The sequence below is a fragment of the Thrips palmi genome, unplaced genomic scaffold (assembly GCF_012932325.1).
Source record: "Thrips palmi isolate BJ-2018 unplaced genomic scaffold, TpBJ-2018v1 HiC_scaffold_10, whole genome shotgun sequence".
NCBI lineage: Eukaryota > Metazoa > Arthropoda > Insecta > Thysanoptera > Thripidae > Thrips > Thrips palmi.
Window position 1 is genome coordinate 22,199,749 of NW_023144621.1, and position 14,982 is coordinate 22,214,730.

The window sequence follows — 14,982 nt, forward strand, 5'->3', positions numbered from 1 at the left end:
CGCCTCGCCTCGCCGCTCGCGCCAGGTTACGCGTCGCGCGTCGCGCGTGTGGTGCAGTGTAGTGAACCGCCCAGTCGCTCCGTCCGGCGGGTTGGGCGTTCGCGAGTGTTCTTGCGTGCGTGTGACAGTGACAGTGTGTGTTTCTGTTTGTGTGCGTGTCAGTGCGGAGAGTGCAACATTTTGGATATCCGGTAATCATCGGGACTCAGCGTTGACGTGACAGGCCGAGGCCTGGTCGGATGGCGTTTGAAGGCGATTGATGGTCGCACTGTCACCGTGTTCGTACCGACTGCCGAGCGATTCAGAAGAGGCGTTTCGTCGCTCTGTCTCTGTCGCACTCGTGGACCCCTCCGTGGGAGCACGCGCGCGCGAGAGAGACAGCAAACCGCTTTTCTGAATCGCACGGCTGTACATGTACGCTGGCGCGCGTGGCCCTGTAACACCTTTGACTCCTTAAACTCTACGTACTTTGGTTGACGACTGAACTGTGTCAAGTATGGCCCTTTCTGGCGCCCTTGGGGACACTCTTCGAGACACACGCCTCACTGGGCTCCCGCTATCTGGAGAAGAGCCCGCCGCACTCACCTCGGCACTCAGCGTGGAGTAGACGAGAAAGCGGCGCGTTTTTCGTCGCGGGCACACCACTGGGCACCACTGCCTCATGACGGGCCGCCCTGCCCTGCCGCCGCCCTGCCGCCCTCTCAACAGGTTGACGCTGCGTTGCGCTCGCATTCCGCGGGGCGCGGCGGGGCGGGGCGGCGGGGGGCAGCCGCGAGAGCACAGTGCCGCACCGTTGACATGCACTTCCCCGACATGTACCGCGACATGCACCGTGACATGCGACCTTTCCTGACAACGCCACTGCCGAGCGATTTAGAAGAGTCGCTTCATCGCTCTGTCTCTGTCGCTCTCACGGCTCCCTCCTTAAAGGGTGCGACGGAGACAGAGCGACAGACCGCTCTTCTGACTCGCTCGGCAGACCGAGAGCAGGCGACGTGCGGCTGGGCTAGGCTGGTCGGCCTCTCGCTCGCCCCATCCCCACCGAGCCCCTAGGGCTGCCCGCTCACGCTGCCCGCCTGGCCCGTCTGGCCCCGCAGGCTCCCAGGTCGTCCGGGTCGCGGCGCCGTGCCCCGGCGTCGTCGGCGCGGCTTAGCATGACGGAGGTGTGACTTGCCTCGCCTCCCCGCCATGCGGCAGGCCGGGGCAGGGCAGGGCATGCAGCCCCGTGGCCAAGCTGAGGCCCATGGCCAGTGACAGTGGCACCAGTGACACAGTGATGTGCGGCCTCGGCCCTGACGACCGCGACCCCTGCCCTCCGGATCCACCCATGTTGGCCAGAGTCAAGGTAGGTGTATCGGTGGTGGTGGCTGGTGGTGGGTCGGTAGCCCTCGTCCTCCTGCACTCGGAGTAGTGCCGTCCGTGTGTGCCTCGTGGCGCCTCGTGCCGCGCCCCTCGAAGCTGCTCGCCAACTTGGACAATGGCTTCGTCGACGGCGGCACGCCCAGCACGGCGGCACGAGTTTGGAAGCAGCCAACGCGTTCCCATGCAGCACCTGCTTTACTGTATCGAATTTCCCAAGTGTTATTGGAACGAGCGCGGGTGCCGCCGGGCGGGGTGGGAATTTGCCGCGCCGTGGCGTGCCGCGGGGCGGGGCGGGGCGGGGCGGGGTGAGGCGGGGCGAGGTGAACAGAGACACACGCCACAAGACGTGTGAACGGGAAGCGGTTTTCCCTTTATGCGGCCGCCACTTAATTAGTGGTGTTAGCAAGTGATAAATCCGATTGAGGATCTATAACGATTATTTTGGAGCGAGAGCCGGTAGCCCGGCCTACAGTGGAGTGGCCCGGCCTGTTGGCACGGGTCAGGCTTGTGTCTAGGAGCCCACGGGCGCGGCTAGCGCGGCCCGGCAGGTCTGTCTACGAAAACACCGTCGCGGTCTCTCAGTGTGCCAGACCAGACACTCACACTGAGAGAGCGAGAGCGCGGTGCCGGTCCGGCGGACGCGCCCCGCGGCGCTCATTTAAATACTGATACGGTGGGCCGATGGGCGCGGGGCGCGGACGACTAATGACATAGGCCATGATTCACCCGTTTGCTATTTCGCGGCGGGGCGGGGCAAAGTGGGGTGGGACTCGAACCTGCTGCTGATGGGGCCATACCAGCAGCACTACACCGGAACCCCGCGCCCACCACACCATCGCATCGACGCGAACGTGGCTGTGCTTCCGATGGGCGCGGGCGCCCTGGGACCCTGCAGCAGGCTTCCGTCGCTCTGTCTCTCTCGCACTCACGGGGCGTGCCCGGTGCTGCGTCCGTCCCGCGGTCCTCTCTCTCAGGCATAATCAGCTCTCACGTACCGTCCATATGCATGAGGGCTGCTGTGTCGGCGGCGCGGCGGCGCGGCGTCTTTGCTCGCTGCTTTTTGCTTTTCCGAGTGTGTCGACTACTCGACTCGTTAGGGTCGAGGCACCTCCTCGCTCTCGCCGCGACGCCACGGCGCTGATTGCGGCGCCACGGCCACGGTGTGTACACTGTGTTCACCCAGGGCGTTGTGACGCCTGGTCCCCCCGCCGAACGGGCTTTTCGGAGCAAGCTTCTGCTTGGCACAGCCTGGAGCCGGGTCGGCCGGGGAGGTCGCGGCTGCGAGATGCACTGGGAGGTGTCTGACGGCGCAATATCTCAGCGCGCGTGTTATCTGCAGCTTGCCGTGCTTGTCGTGCTCGCTGCCGATTCCGCGGCCCCGCGCGCCCTTTCGCTCCGTCTCTCTCGCACTCATGGGGCGAGGCGGCGTGGCGACGGGACGACCGCCTCCGTACGACGAGGGCGTAGTAGCCGCGCTGGCCCTGCCAGTGGCCCTGCCAGTGGCCCTGCCTGCGTCGGCTAGCGTCGGCCAGCTGGGGCAATGTGACGAAAAAACGAAATAGCCGCCTCGACAATAACCATCAATTCCTTTGCTTACGAAACGGCTGTCGCTCAAGTCCAGACGACAGCACTGCGCTTCCAATCAAGGAGGCCGTGGGCCCGGCCCGCCTCGTCCAGCCTCGTCCAGCCGGGCCACACGGCCTAGTCGGAGCGGTGGCGGCCGGGCGGCGCGCGGAGCAGGTGTGTGAGAGTGTGTATGTCTGCGAGCGGCACGGCCGCTTTTTGCGCCTTTTTCGTCGCTGATGAACGCAACGACGTGCCCGACGACGAGCACCGCCATCGCCATACACTCTTAATTTCTTACGAAAAAAGTTCTCGTACGAAGGAAATGGCGCAAGCGATATGCGAACCTAGGCGAGGGGGTAAACACTCCGGTGAACCTTGTACAGACTACTCCCTATTACGGGGTATTACACTTGTATTACGTATGTATTACGCCTCAATTTCATTGAAAAATGACATTTTTTTATACTGTTGGTCCTAAAATGTATTACTATTACGCGTATTACGGCGTAATACCCGACTTTTGTGTACAGGGTATTACGCAAGTGTTTACCCCCTCGAACCTAGGCTTTTCTTCAAGGGGGGCTGACTCTCCCGAACCGTGTACGAAGTATTATATATTATAGGTATTATAGAGTATTATAGGTATTATTCCGAACATTTTATTTAGATAATTGTGTCGTTTTAAGTGGTTTTCCGTGTACCAAAGGTTTCCGAAATACGCAAGTTAGTTGAAAACAAGGATTCCGGCTTGCGCTCCTGAGCCTCAAAATACTACCGCGCATCTTTAAGAGCCTCAGCACCTTGTCATCAGCCTTAGCGCCATTTCCTTACTCTAACGATCCGTCTAAAAATCGCTGAACGCCTGTTCACCACAATTTTACAAAACTTTCTCATTTTGAACCCGAAACTGCACTAAATGTGCGGCATTTTTTGGTATTATGGATTATAGTATTATAGGTATTATACAAGTATTATAGGTCTGTGTACGAAGTATTATAGGAGTCAGCCCCCCTTGCTTTTCTTTGCATCTTTCGCATCACGCTTTGCGCCGCGTTCACTGTAAAGTGGGCCACAGTTCATTGTGAGACATTTACAGTGCACGTGTCTGACTGGCGCTGCGCACTCACGGGGCGGTGGGGGTCGTGCGTGCGAGAGAGACAGGACGACGAGACGAAGGCCTCATTGAGGCGACTGGCGAGCGACCGAGGCGCCACCACGTCGATGGCGGCACCGCAGGGCACCGTCGGGCACCGCACTGGAAGCGTTTCACTGAATGACGCTCTTTGCCTCGTGCCCTTCCTTGCCTCTCTTTCGGCCGGCCCTCTCGAGCCCTTCCCGGCGGCAGGGCGGCGGCAGGGCGGCGGCCCTTCGCCTAACAACCTAGTTAGGGCGCCGAGGTGCGCGCCGCATTAAGAATTCAAAACATGAGTACTAAAAAATAGAACTGGGTGCACGGAATAAATGCTCTCTGCGTAAGTAGCCTCTCCACATCGCGGCCGGTCTCTGTGTCTCTGCCTCGCTCTCTCTGTTTCTCTCTCTCTCTCTCCGACTCCCACGACGGCGAGCGCGCCGAGCGGCTCCGGGACTCTGGACGAACTGGCTTCCGGCAGGGAAATGAGTGCCGACACTTTTTATGTTTTGCTCGTTTGAATGCCGAGAGGCCAAGGCGGGGAATAAATTGGCAATCCCGTGCGTACAGTGTATCGGCGTGCCCTCGGCGTGCAGCACTGCAGCGTTGCAGCACTGCAGGGTGCGGACGGACAGGACAGCCGGTTTTGTAGCTTTGCGCCAATGAGTCAGCTGCTGCTCTTCCAGTGGCGTGGTACCCGCGTTCATCCACCTTTCGAACGAAGACAGGGAAAAGGGGGGGGGGAATTGGAAATAATTGTGTTAGTGACAGGCTGCAGCGCGCAGCAGAAGCAGCAGACAAGCGAAACCCGTTTGACCGGCAAAGGTGAAGGAAAGGGGAGGGGGGGGGGCAGTCCCCATACTCCGCGCGCGACTTGCCTGAGGTGCGGGGTCCCCCCTCCCCAAACGACATGCCCAGCGACACGGTCCCAGGGTGGGGTATGAGGTCCCCATGAAGCATTCCATGTGGGTCATCGCGGTATGGGTCGGCATGGCCTGCCGCGCCTGCTGCGGCCACGGACTCCTGGAAGTGCCGGACAAGTGCCAAATGGGGACAGTTTTCGACACTGCGGGCGTTAGCAGTGCGTTAGCGCTGCCCTGGCGCTACGGGCTTCGCAACGATGTACCGATGGCTTCTGTTTTCCAGCGGCGCCGTGCCATCGCGATGCTCTGCGTCGCTCTGCGCGCGCATTTTGCTCTCTTGCTTCGATACCATTCCGAAATCAAACAGTGCCTCACAGTGGGCCAGAGGACCGGTGGAGGCGACCAAAACTCTAGACGCGTTTTGAGCTCCAGAGTCGCTGAATGGGACTCGAACCGAACGTGTGACCCCGTCAATGGATTGCTCTCCGAACGAGGAATCCATTGACGGGGTTACACGTTCGGTTCGAGTCCCATTCAGTGACTCTGGAGCTCAAAACGCGTCTAGACTTTTGTCCGCCTCCACCGGTCTTCTGGCCCACTGTGTGCCTCTCGCTTTCTCGGGAGGGCCGTGGCGTTCGGAGAGCGAGCTGGCCGCGGACCGCATCATTTCGGGCGGATGCAGGGCGGATGCAGTGTGGTGTCGGAAAGCTGCGCTCGCTGCGCTCCTCGCGGCCGCAGCCGGAAGCAGCGGAAGCGAGGACGAACGCGATGCCTTAAGGGAAGGTGGGGCACAATGGGACACTTTTCTTTAAATTGACGTACCCAACTGAATATTTGACTTAGAATGCCCCAAACCGTCCTCAACGATAGTAAATCATGTACTCTTTAAAGTGGTGGGATGTGTACTGTTGTTTTTTAATGTCATCAGGTACATTTCTTCATTTTCCCAAAACATTGCACTTGTCCCATTGTGCCCCGGTCTGGGGCACAATGGGACACCCTCTGGGGTAGGATGGGACACTGCGTTTTTTCATCGAAAAGATAGGTTTTAAGAGCTCTAAACACCGACAGGTGCAAAGTCCAATGTTTATTGACTCTTAAGACAAACTTGTGGAAGTATTTTGAGTAGCACATATACGGAAAACGCATCATACCCGATGAGTGCTGTCAACATGGAAGAAGACCTTAAATTAAACCAAGATAAAACTGCCTTCACTTGCACATTTTGCTCTGGAGTAAAAATGCAACACGGAGATATATCAATAGTGAAGTACTCGATGTATTTTGAAAAAGTTTTGTTTACGAAGGGGTTGGGGCATAATAAGACAGTAAGTGGGCTGTCCCATTGTGCCCCAACCGGGTCTGTCCCATTGTGTACCGAACGACACATCCGACCAGCCGCGGTCTAGCAGCATGACCACTCATCCGACAGCGTTGGCGACACGGGTCACAGACGCGCAAAGGGTCAAGGAACAGGCCCCTGTTTCAAAATCTCATCTACCTTCATTATCTTCCGAGCTACAGGTAATAATAAATCGAGTGCTGGTGCTGGTTTTACCTTGATTTTAGTGTTTGTAAACTTCGTAGCTACCTGCCTTGGCGGGAGAAGGTCGATCGGGGTCAACTCCTTGTGTCAACTTATCTGCTACTCATAGGCTATCTCACCTCGTGATTGGGAGATCCCACGGCAACCGGAAGGCGGCAAATTTGAAAGTGTCCCATTGTGCCCCGTGTCCCATTGTGCCCCACCTTCCCTTACACGCAGCGCCGCGGTTCCGGCGGCACACCACAAAATGGATTTCGATTTCATCGGATTTCATTCATGGAATACATTTATTTGTCCATTTTTAACAGGTGGTGTACTTTCGTAGCCGTTTGTGCTACATTAGCCAGGTGTTTATGGCGTTTCTACTTGGCAACTCAAGTATTACTTGACAAATTCCTCAAGTACCACTTCGCAAACTTCTGAATTGTCATGAGGCCCTCTTCGACAGATTGGCAACCAGCTGAAGAAAATTGTTGACTTTCCTCGGGGTCGGTCTTCGCGCTGTCATCGCGGTGGTCGCCAAAGAGGCCGATAGGCCGCACTGCGTTTTCGGGGTGCCGTGGCGTGCCGTGCCGTGGCGTGGCGTGGCGTGGCGTGCCATGCCGTACCGTGGCATGCCGTGGCGTGGCGTGGCGTACCGTGTCGTGCCGTGTCTTGCCGTGCCGCTGCAGGAGCGTGGCCGTCGCATTGATAGCGACGAATTTTCCGGGCGGCGCGTCGCTGCGAGGCCTTTGTCTTTGGCGGCGTGGCTTGCTCTGCTAGCAGGACGGCCTGGCTGGGCCGGGCTGGCTGGACGTTCCGGGAAGCGCGGCCAGTCGCTCCAGCCGCTCCAGCGAGCCGCTCCAGGCCTCCAGACGACGGCAGGCAGGCCGATTCCGAGGGGGAGGCCCCGCTCTCTCGCACCCGTACGGGTCGCCCCGTGAGTGCGAGAGAGAGGCAGGGCGTGGCGGCCAGCGACGGCTGCGTGGGTCATTGACGGCCTCCGATTATCGGCGGCGGCGTCCCTAGGCCTGCAGGGCCTGCAGGACGCGCAGCCTGATTCCGAACACTTCGTTGCTCTGTCTCCCTCGCACCCGTGTGCCGTCCCGTCAGGGTGCGAGGGAGAAGAAGCTGTCCGGAATGAGACTGGATCGCCTCTGCAAACACGCGGAATGGATGTCGCGCTAAAACCGAAGGCGAGGCGATGGCAGAGCGCTGGCGAGGGGCTCGCTCGCTCTCTCTCGCTCTCGCTGCAGCATCGACCCGGAGCTCATTTCGCTGGTAAGATATTCAATGATTCAGGGGATTACCCGCCTAGGTCTGTCACCATCCGCGGGGCTTGGCGGGTCGCGCCGTTGTCGTCGCCGATGCCGGGGTCGTCGGGGAGCGAGACCATTTCCGTCCGTTAAAAATGGAGTGCCTCACGTTTGCGTCCGGCACTGGGAAAGAACAATACCACTGACACTCTCCACGAAGTGGGTCGGCAGTTGTGAAATTATTTCTCGAATCGAGCCGAGACAAAGCCTTGTTTTTCGTGGGATTATCCGATCGTGAAAGGCGTTTGTTTCCAGCGCCTGGAAGTCTCTCCCAATTCCGAAGCCACCGTAGGCCAGGCGGAGGCGGCGGCGCGGCGCTGGCTTCCAGTGGGTGGCTGGTTTGTTAGTTGACTCAGCAAAGTCACACCTCGCCTGCCTGCCTGGCTGGCTCTTCCCGGCGGGAGGCCTCCCCCCCCCCTTTCCACCTCACTGTAAGGAAGGCGAGCACACGCGCGTTTTATCCGCGGGATTGGTGCGATAAATCTCGCATCGTATGACATGCCGATTAATTCCTGCGGGAGAAAGGCAAAGACGAAAGCCGTCGCTGTCACCTGCACTGCCAGCAACGAAAATCGACATTCCTTTACGCATTTAGAACGACGACAACGGCAACCGACTTTTTGTTTTGTGGGTTAAGTGCACCTGGCCGCCGCCGCCCCGCCGAAAAAAAAAACAACAAAAAAGAGTTTAATGTTCCGTGAGTTTATAGTGGTGGCGCCGCCAAGTGGGCTGCCCGTCCTTGGTGACGCCCACCTTGTCCTCGAGTCATTACGGGATGCAAATGGCGTCCTTGATATCGCGTCACGCCGCGCCGTGCCGTGCCGCGCCGTGCCGTGCCGTGCCGCGCCGTGCCGTGCCGTGCCGTGCCGCGCCGTGCCGCGCCGTGCCGTGCCGTGCCGTGCCGCGCCGTGCCGTGCCGTGCCGCGCCGTGCCGTGCCGCGCCGTGCCGTGCCGTGCCGCGCCGTGCCGTGCCGCGCCGTGCCGTGCCGCGCCGTGCCGTGCCGCGCCGTGCCGTGCCGCGCCGTGCCGTGCCGCGCCGTGCCGTGCCGTGCCGCGCCGTGCCGTGCCGCGCCGTGCCGTGCCGTGCCGCGCCGTGCCGTGCCGCGCCGTGCCGTGCCGCGCCGTGCCGTGCCGTGCCGCGCCGTGCCGTGCCGTGCCGTGCCGTGCCGCGCCGTGCCGCGCCGTGGCGTGCCGTGCCGTGCCGTGCCGCGCCGTGCCGTGCCGCGCCGTGCCGCCGTTACTCGTCGTCTCGTTTTCGCTTTCCGCGGCTCCGCGACGAAAGCCTGAAAGTCTGGAGGGCGAACGGCTAGGCACGCCACTGGCATCAGGGTCGCAATGAAAATGGTAATGGCGCCTTTCATTGCTTGTTGTTGCAAGTTGCACTCGATCCGCCACGACAGGGTGGCGCTGCCTCTCTCGCTCCCCCGCGGAGCGTCGCTGGAGTGCGAGAGAGAGGCGGCGCGTAGCGGCGCAGGCCTGGCTGCTTTAGTGCCTGGCAGCCGGCCATGGCGGCGTCGTCGTCGTCCTCGCGACCCTCCAGTCCACGGCGGCCACGACGGCCGCGTCTTGATCTGGGATTCGGGACTCGTCAATTATTTGGAGGCGGCGCGGCTCCGGTGTGCCACAGGACGCACGGGGACCGACGGGGACCGACGGGGACCGACGGGGACCGACGGGGACCAACCCAGGAAAGCTGGAGCATTTTCCATCGTGGTGGCTCTACACAGTCTGTTTTTCCGTGTGGCGGAAAAACCGTTCGGAGAGCAATCCATCGGTGGGGTCTCAAGTTCGGTTCGAGTCCCAGCGACTCCGGAGCTCTAAACACTTCTAGAATTTTGTCCGCCTCCACCGGTCTCCCGGCCCACTGTGTGCTCTCCGGCCGGCCTGACCTCGTCAACGGCCCGTCGTTGCGGTGCGCGGTGCGGCGCAGCAGAGCGGCCTGTCGGTAATCCCGTCGATGCCGGGCCCCGATAAGTTAACGGATTCCAGCGAGTCTGTCAGTGCGACGGGATGACGCGGCAGCGCGTGTTGTGATTCCAGTCACGTCGACCTGATGTGTGATTGGTCCGAAAGCCAGCCGGGATAAGAGAGCGTTTTGTTTTTCAACTGGAGCGCTGTGTAGTCGGTGGTCTTTGGAAACCTAGGGCAACCGGCTCGACCTAATTTGGGCCGTTGGCAACGCCCGCGCGAGTTCGATCCTAATACACTTCCTCTCGAGTTGGTCGGCGGTTGGCTCCCAGTCCCACGTGACCTCCTCCTCCTCCCAGTGGCGTGGCGGCCTGCCGGGCACGCCGAGGGCACGCCGAGGGCACGCGGTGCGCTTTGGCCGTGCGCTTTTCCCGAGGAGCGAAGCGAAACTTTTTCCCATTGTATCGCCGCCATCGCTGCCTTCGCTGCTCCGCCGCAAAAATTTTTCAGCGCTAATTCGCATCCGGCGTCCTTCCGGCCGAAGTTAGCGGCTCGGAATGCGCGGCCGTCGCTCTGTCTCTCTCGCACCCTGCGCCGCCCCTGCGCCGCCCCTGCGCCGTGTCCGGAACGGTGCGGGGCAGTGGCGGGGCTGCAAGGCGGCGGTGTGCCGATGCGGCGGCCGGGCGAGGCGGCTCGAGGCGCTGGAGGCGGCAAGCCCAAGACAAACGCAGAGGCATCCGCGTCTTCACGGAGCTGGCGCGGCTGGCGAGGCGGCTCGAGGCGCTGGAGGCGGCAAGCCCAAGACAAACGCAGAGGCATCCGCGTCTTCACGGAGCTGGCGCGGCTGGCGAGGCGGCTCGAGGCGCTGGAGGCGGCAAGCCCAAGACAAACGCAGAGGCATCCGCGTCTTCACGGAGCTGGCGCGGCGGGCGAGGCGGCTCGAGGCGCTGGAGGCGGCAAGCCCAAGACAAACGCAGAGGCATCCGCGTCTTCACGGAGCTGGCGCGGCTGGCGAGGCGGCTCGAGGCGCTGGAGGCGGCAAGCCCAAGACAAACGCAGAGGCATCCGCGTCTTCACGGAGCTGGCGCGGCTGGCGAGGCGGCTCGAGGCGCTGGAGGCGGCAAGCCCAAGACAAACGCAGAGGCATCCGCGTCTTCACGGAGCTGGCGCGGCTGGCGAGGCGGCTCGAGGCGCTGGAGGCGGCAAGCCCAAGACAAACGCAGAGGCATCCGCGTCTTCACGGAGCTGGCGCGGCTGGCGAGGCGGCTCGAGGCGCTGGAGGCGGCAAGCCCAAGACAAACGCAGAGGCATCCGCGGCTTCACGGAGCTGGCGCGGCTGGCGAGGCGGCTCGAGGCGCTGGAGGCGGCAAGCCCAAGACAAACGCAGAGGCATCCGCGTCTTCACGGAGCTGGCGCGGCTGGCGAGGCGGCTCGAGGCGCTGGAGGCGGCAAGCCCAAGACAAACGCAGAGGCATCCGCGTCTTCACGGAGCTGGCGCGGCTGGCGAGGCGGCTCGAGGCGCTGGAGGCGGCAAGCCCAAGACAAACGCAAGAGGCATCCGCGTCTTCACGGGGCTGGCGGGGCTGGCGCGGTCGAGGTAAACTTTGGCCGGATTGCGCTCCCGATTTCGGCCACTCTGCGCGTCCCGGAGGCACCGCGTCTCGTTTTGACAGCCAGACAGGCGGCCCAGAATGCACCGCGGTGAAAATGGCATTTGCCTGTCCGCGTCGGACTGCTGGCGTGTCGGACTGCCGGGCGGCGGAGGCGGCGCGAGGCGGCCCAGGCCGGAGCGGTGTGCTGAGTGCTGTTACTTTGGCGAAGACGCGCGCAAAAAGTTTGTCCCGCAGAGGACTCGAGACACAGAGAAATGGAAGTCTGGTGTCCACTGGCAGGGCGGCAGGGCGAGGGGAGGGGGCTTTGGGGACTGAATCGGACAGAGTCGAGGGATGGAAACTTGCGCCGCCCCACTCGCGTGCGCCGGGCCGCCGCGCCGCCGCGCCCCAGTGAGCCAAGTTATAGGTCGGGACAGATGGGGGAGACACTGGGAGGCGAAGAGAAGGAGGGACGCCGGAAAAATAGAAATACATAAAAGAGGCTGTGTGTCGCGCGAGGGGCCAGGCTGGCCGGCCGGGTGGCGGGATCTGCACACCAGCGGGGCGGCGGGGCGGCGGGGCGGCGCCAGGGCATCCGTCTTGCTCCACGTCATGCAGTGGGGCGGCTCGGCGGCATGGACGGGACCCGCGCGGCGTGTTCATCAAAACTTGCTGGGGCCGGACGGGCCGACGGGCCCACCGTAAGGGCCGGACCCTCCAACCGGGACAGTGTGTACCCCGGAAAGCAAGGCCGGCACGGCCGGCAGGGCCCACTGCTTTGGTGCACGGAGGAAAACTTTTTCTGGGTCTCCTTTCAAAAACGAGGCATATGCGATGAGTTTGCTTTGCTGGGAAAGTGTCAACTTCGGCGGTTTGAAAATTAAATCGTTTGCCAAATTATTTTGACACTAGAGACGGATGCCACTCTCGTTGCGCGTCGCGCGAAGCGTCGCCACTCGGCTTATTATTCAGAGTGAATGGTCACCCAGCCCCCGCAAATTGCAAAACTGCCACATTTTTGCGACTTTGGTCGCACTGACTGACTGGGCGCTTTTTCGGCCGGTCCGGCGGCCGCTGCTCTTATTTCAGGCTCTCGGTGGCGCGTGAGGGGAGGGGGGGGAGGCACGATCCTTATTTGTAGGACCCATTTCATATCAAGTGAAACATTCATGCGGAAGTGAAGCGATCTGTGTGGGGCAGAGCTTAGCGCTCGCGGGGCGGGGCGCGAGGGTGCGGCAGATAATTCAGACATGAACTCGATGATGCCGGCCACGCCGCGCCGCCGCGCCCGGCGCGTGCACCCAGTGCAGCGGGTCACGGCCTGGCCCGGTATGTATGGCGCGGTGCCCGCAGTAAAGCGTGCCGCCGCGCTGCCGGTCGGGTCTCGGTCGGGTTCCGGTCGGGTTCCGGTCGGGTCCGGGTCGAGTTCCGGCCGGGTTTGGTTCGACGGCGGCGCGCACGGACTCTGAAAAATGGTATCAATCGGCACGCCTCCGACTGCACCGATGCATTTTCGCGAGGCGGATATCAGCGCCGCAGCAATGCAGCAGTGCAGGCGTCGCCGACCCGGAAGGCGGCAAGAGGAGAAATATATTCCTCCGCCGCGGCCACACTGTCAAAACGAGACCGGAGGAACGTTGATCGCGCGAACGCGCGCGTTTCCCCAGTGTGCGCCCTCCCCCAGGACTCTCCAGGCCCCCCTGCCCCGCCTGCGGGCCTGCGACGCGCGCCGCGTTGGGCGCGGCTCGGCGAGCGCCCATGCACGCTGATCCAATCACGGCGTCCCCGCCAAGATTGTGTATCATATGATGGAGGCAGGCGCGTCTTTTGGACGCGGAGCGCGGAGCAGGCCGTGGAGTGGAGTGGAGCAGGCCCGCAGCTTTTGTGGCGGAAAATGCTGGTTTTGGGGCAAACGCGCGGAAGGGTGCGGCCGATCATGTTCCGCTCGGGATTAGTCGTCCTCGTCGTCGTTGCTGCTCTCTCTCTCTCTCTCGCTCTCTCTCTCTCTCTCTCTCTCTCTCTCTCTCTCTCTCTCTCTCGCTCTCGCTCTCGTCTCTCTCTCTCTCTCTCTCTCTCTCTCTCTCTCTCTCTCTCTCTCTCTCGCTCTCGCTCGCTCGCTCGGGGGCGGGTGGTAATCCAGTTGGAGAAGTGAGAACGAAATAAGCCAAACGATTCGGCAGTGCGGCTAATCGAATGAGCGGGGAAAAGACCGGGACGCTGTGACGCTGCGACGCTGCGACGCTCAAGGCGAGGCGAGGTCAAAAGTCAAAAGGGTGAAGGATGTTCTGGGTGGCTGGCTGCTCGGGCTGGCGGCCGCGTTGTCCACCGGGCTAATCTATATGTGTGGGCCAGGCCGGGGTCGGCTTAACTAACTCCGGAGTCTCGCAGCTTGCGCAGCCGGGGCGGCCTGGTGTCAGCTTCCTCGCGCCCCGCTGCGCCCTCTGCCGATGCCTCTCTGTCTCCTCTGTCGTAGTGTGGGGCGGCCCCCGTGTGTGCGAGAGAGAAAGCTTCCTGACTGCTGCTGCGGCGAGAACTTTGCGTGCGCCCCGCCGGCCTCGCCACCATGTGTGGCGTTCCGTTCCGGGCGTTCCGGCGCGCCCAGTCCGCAGCCCGCCCCACCGAGCTGGTTTTGAGAAAGTGCCCAGCAAGAACCCCCTGCCACTCCAAAAAGAGAAAGAAATGGGTCAAGAATGTAGGCCTTTTCTTTCAAATTTTCACGGCAAACTAACTACTCGTTGCTCTGCTGGACAGCGTTCGGAGTACTAGTGTCGTGGGTGTCCGAGTGGCGGAGCGTGGCGGAGCGTGGCGGAGCGTGGCGGAGCGTGGCGGAGCGTGGCGGAGCGTGGCGGAGCGTGGCGGAGCGTGGCGGAGCGTGGCGGAGCGTGGCGGAGCGTGGCGGAGCGTGGCGGAGCGTGGCGGAGCGTGGCGGAGCGTGGCGGAGCGTGGCGGAGCGTGGCGGAGCGTGGCGGAGCGTGGCGGAGCGTGGCGGAGCGTGGCGGAGCGTGGCGGAGCGTGGCGGAGCGTGGCGGAGCGTGGCGGAGCGTGGCGGAGCGTGGCGGAGCGTGGCGGAGCGTGGCGGAGGCCAAACCGCGGCCGGGCCGCGACCGCACAAAGCGGCAAAGCCACAGGCCGCAGTGTCCACATACTAGTGTGGGCCCCACAGCCGCTGCGCCGCATGAGGCCATGAGGGTGCGTCCGCTGGTGCTGTGCGGTCGCCAGGTGACGGGGCTCTCGCCCAGCAACAGCGGCCCGGCTCTGCTTGTCGTCCTGCCCCGCCCGGCTCGGCCCGGCCCGGCGACACAGTGATGGAGTTTCGACAAAAAACTCCGCCTCTGCCTTCGCCCCTCGAGGCTTTGGCGCTTTGGCGCCCGCGGCGGCGAGTTTCGCGTCATAATCACGACAGCCCCCTGCTCCGATAATAGAGATGATTCCGCTCTGTCTCTCTCGCACCCCTGCGGGACTCCGCCTGAGTGCGAGGGAGACAGAACGACGTAGGCAGCGCGTCCATCACGGACATGCCGTGCATAGCGGGGCGGGGCGGGGGGGTCCTGGAGGGGTCGTGAATCCCAGTCCGAGACGCAGCGCTGCAACGCGCTCATTTCCTGCTCATCTTGCGCGCCGTCTCTCTCGCACCCTGCGCCACGCCGCCACGCCCCACGCCCCGCGAGTGCGAGAGAGACGGCGCGCCGAGGGGAGGCCGAGGCGGCGCCGCCGACTGTGA

General features: G+C 62.4%; 1 protein-coding gene across 1 annotated transcript in view; it reads left to right on the forward strand.

Moving 5' to 3' along the window:
* LOC117645969 overlaps positions 1–14,982 on the forward strand; it is a 121,643-nt gene continuing 106,661 nt past the window's right edge. Inside the window, exons 1-2 of the mRNA XM_034386548.1 lie at positions 1–191; positions 1,098–1,345. Coding sequence (XP_034242439.1) covers positions 1,244–1,345 — 102 coding nt within the window. The 5' untranslated portion in view covers positions 1–191; positions 1,098–1,243. The remainder of the gene's footprint in view (positions 192–1,097; positions 1,346–14,982) is intronic.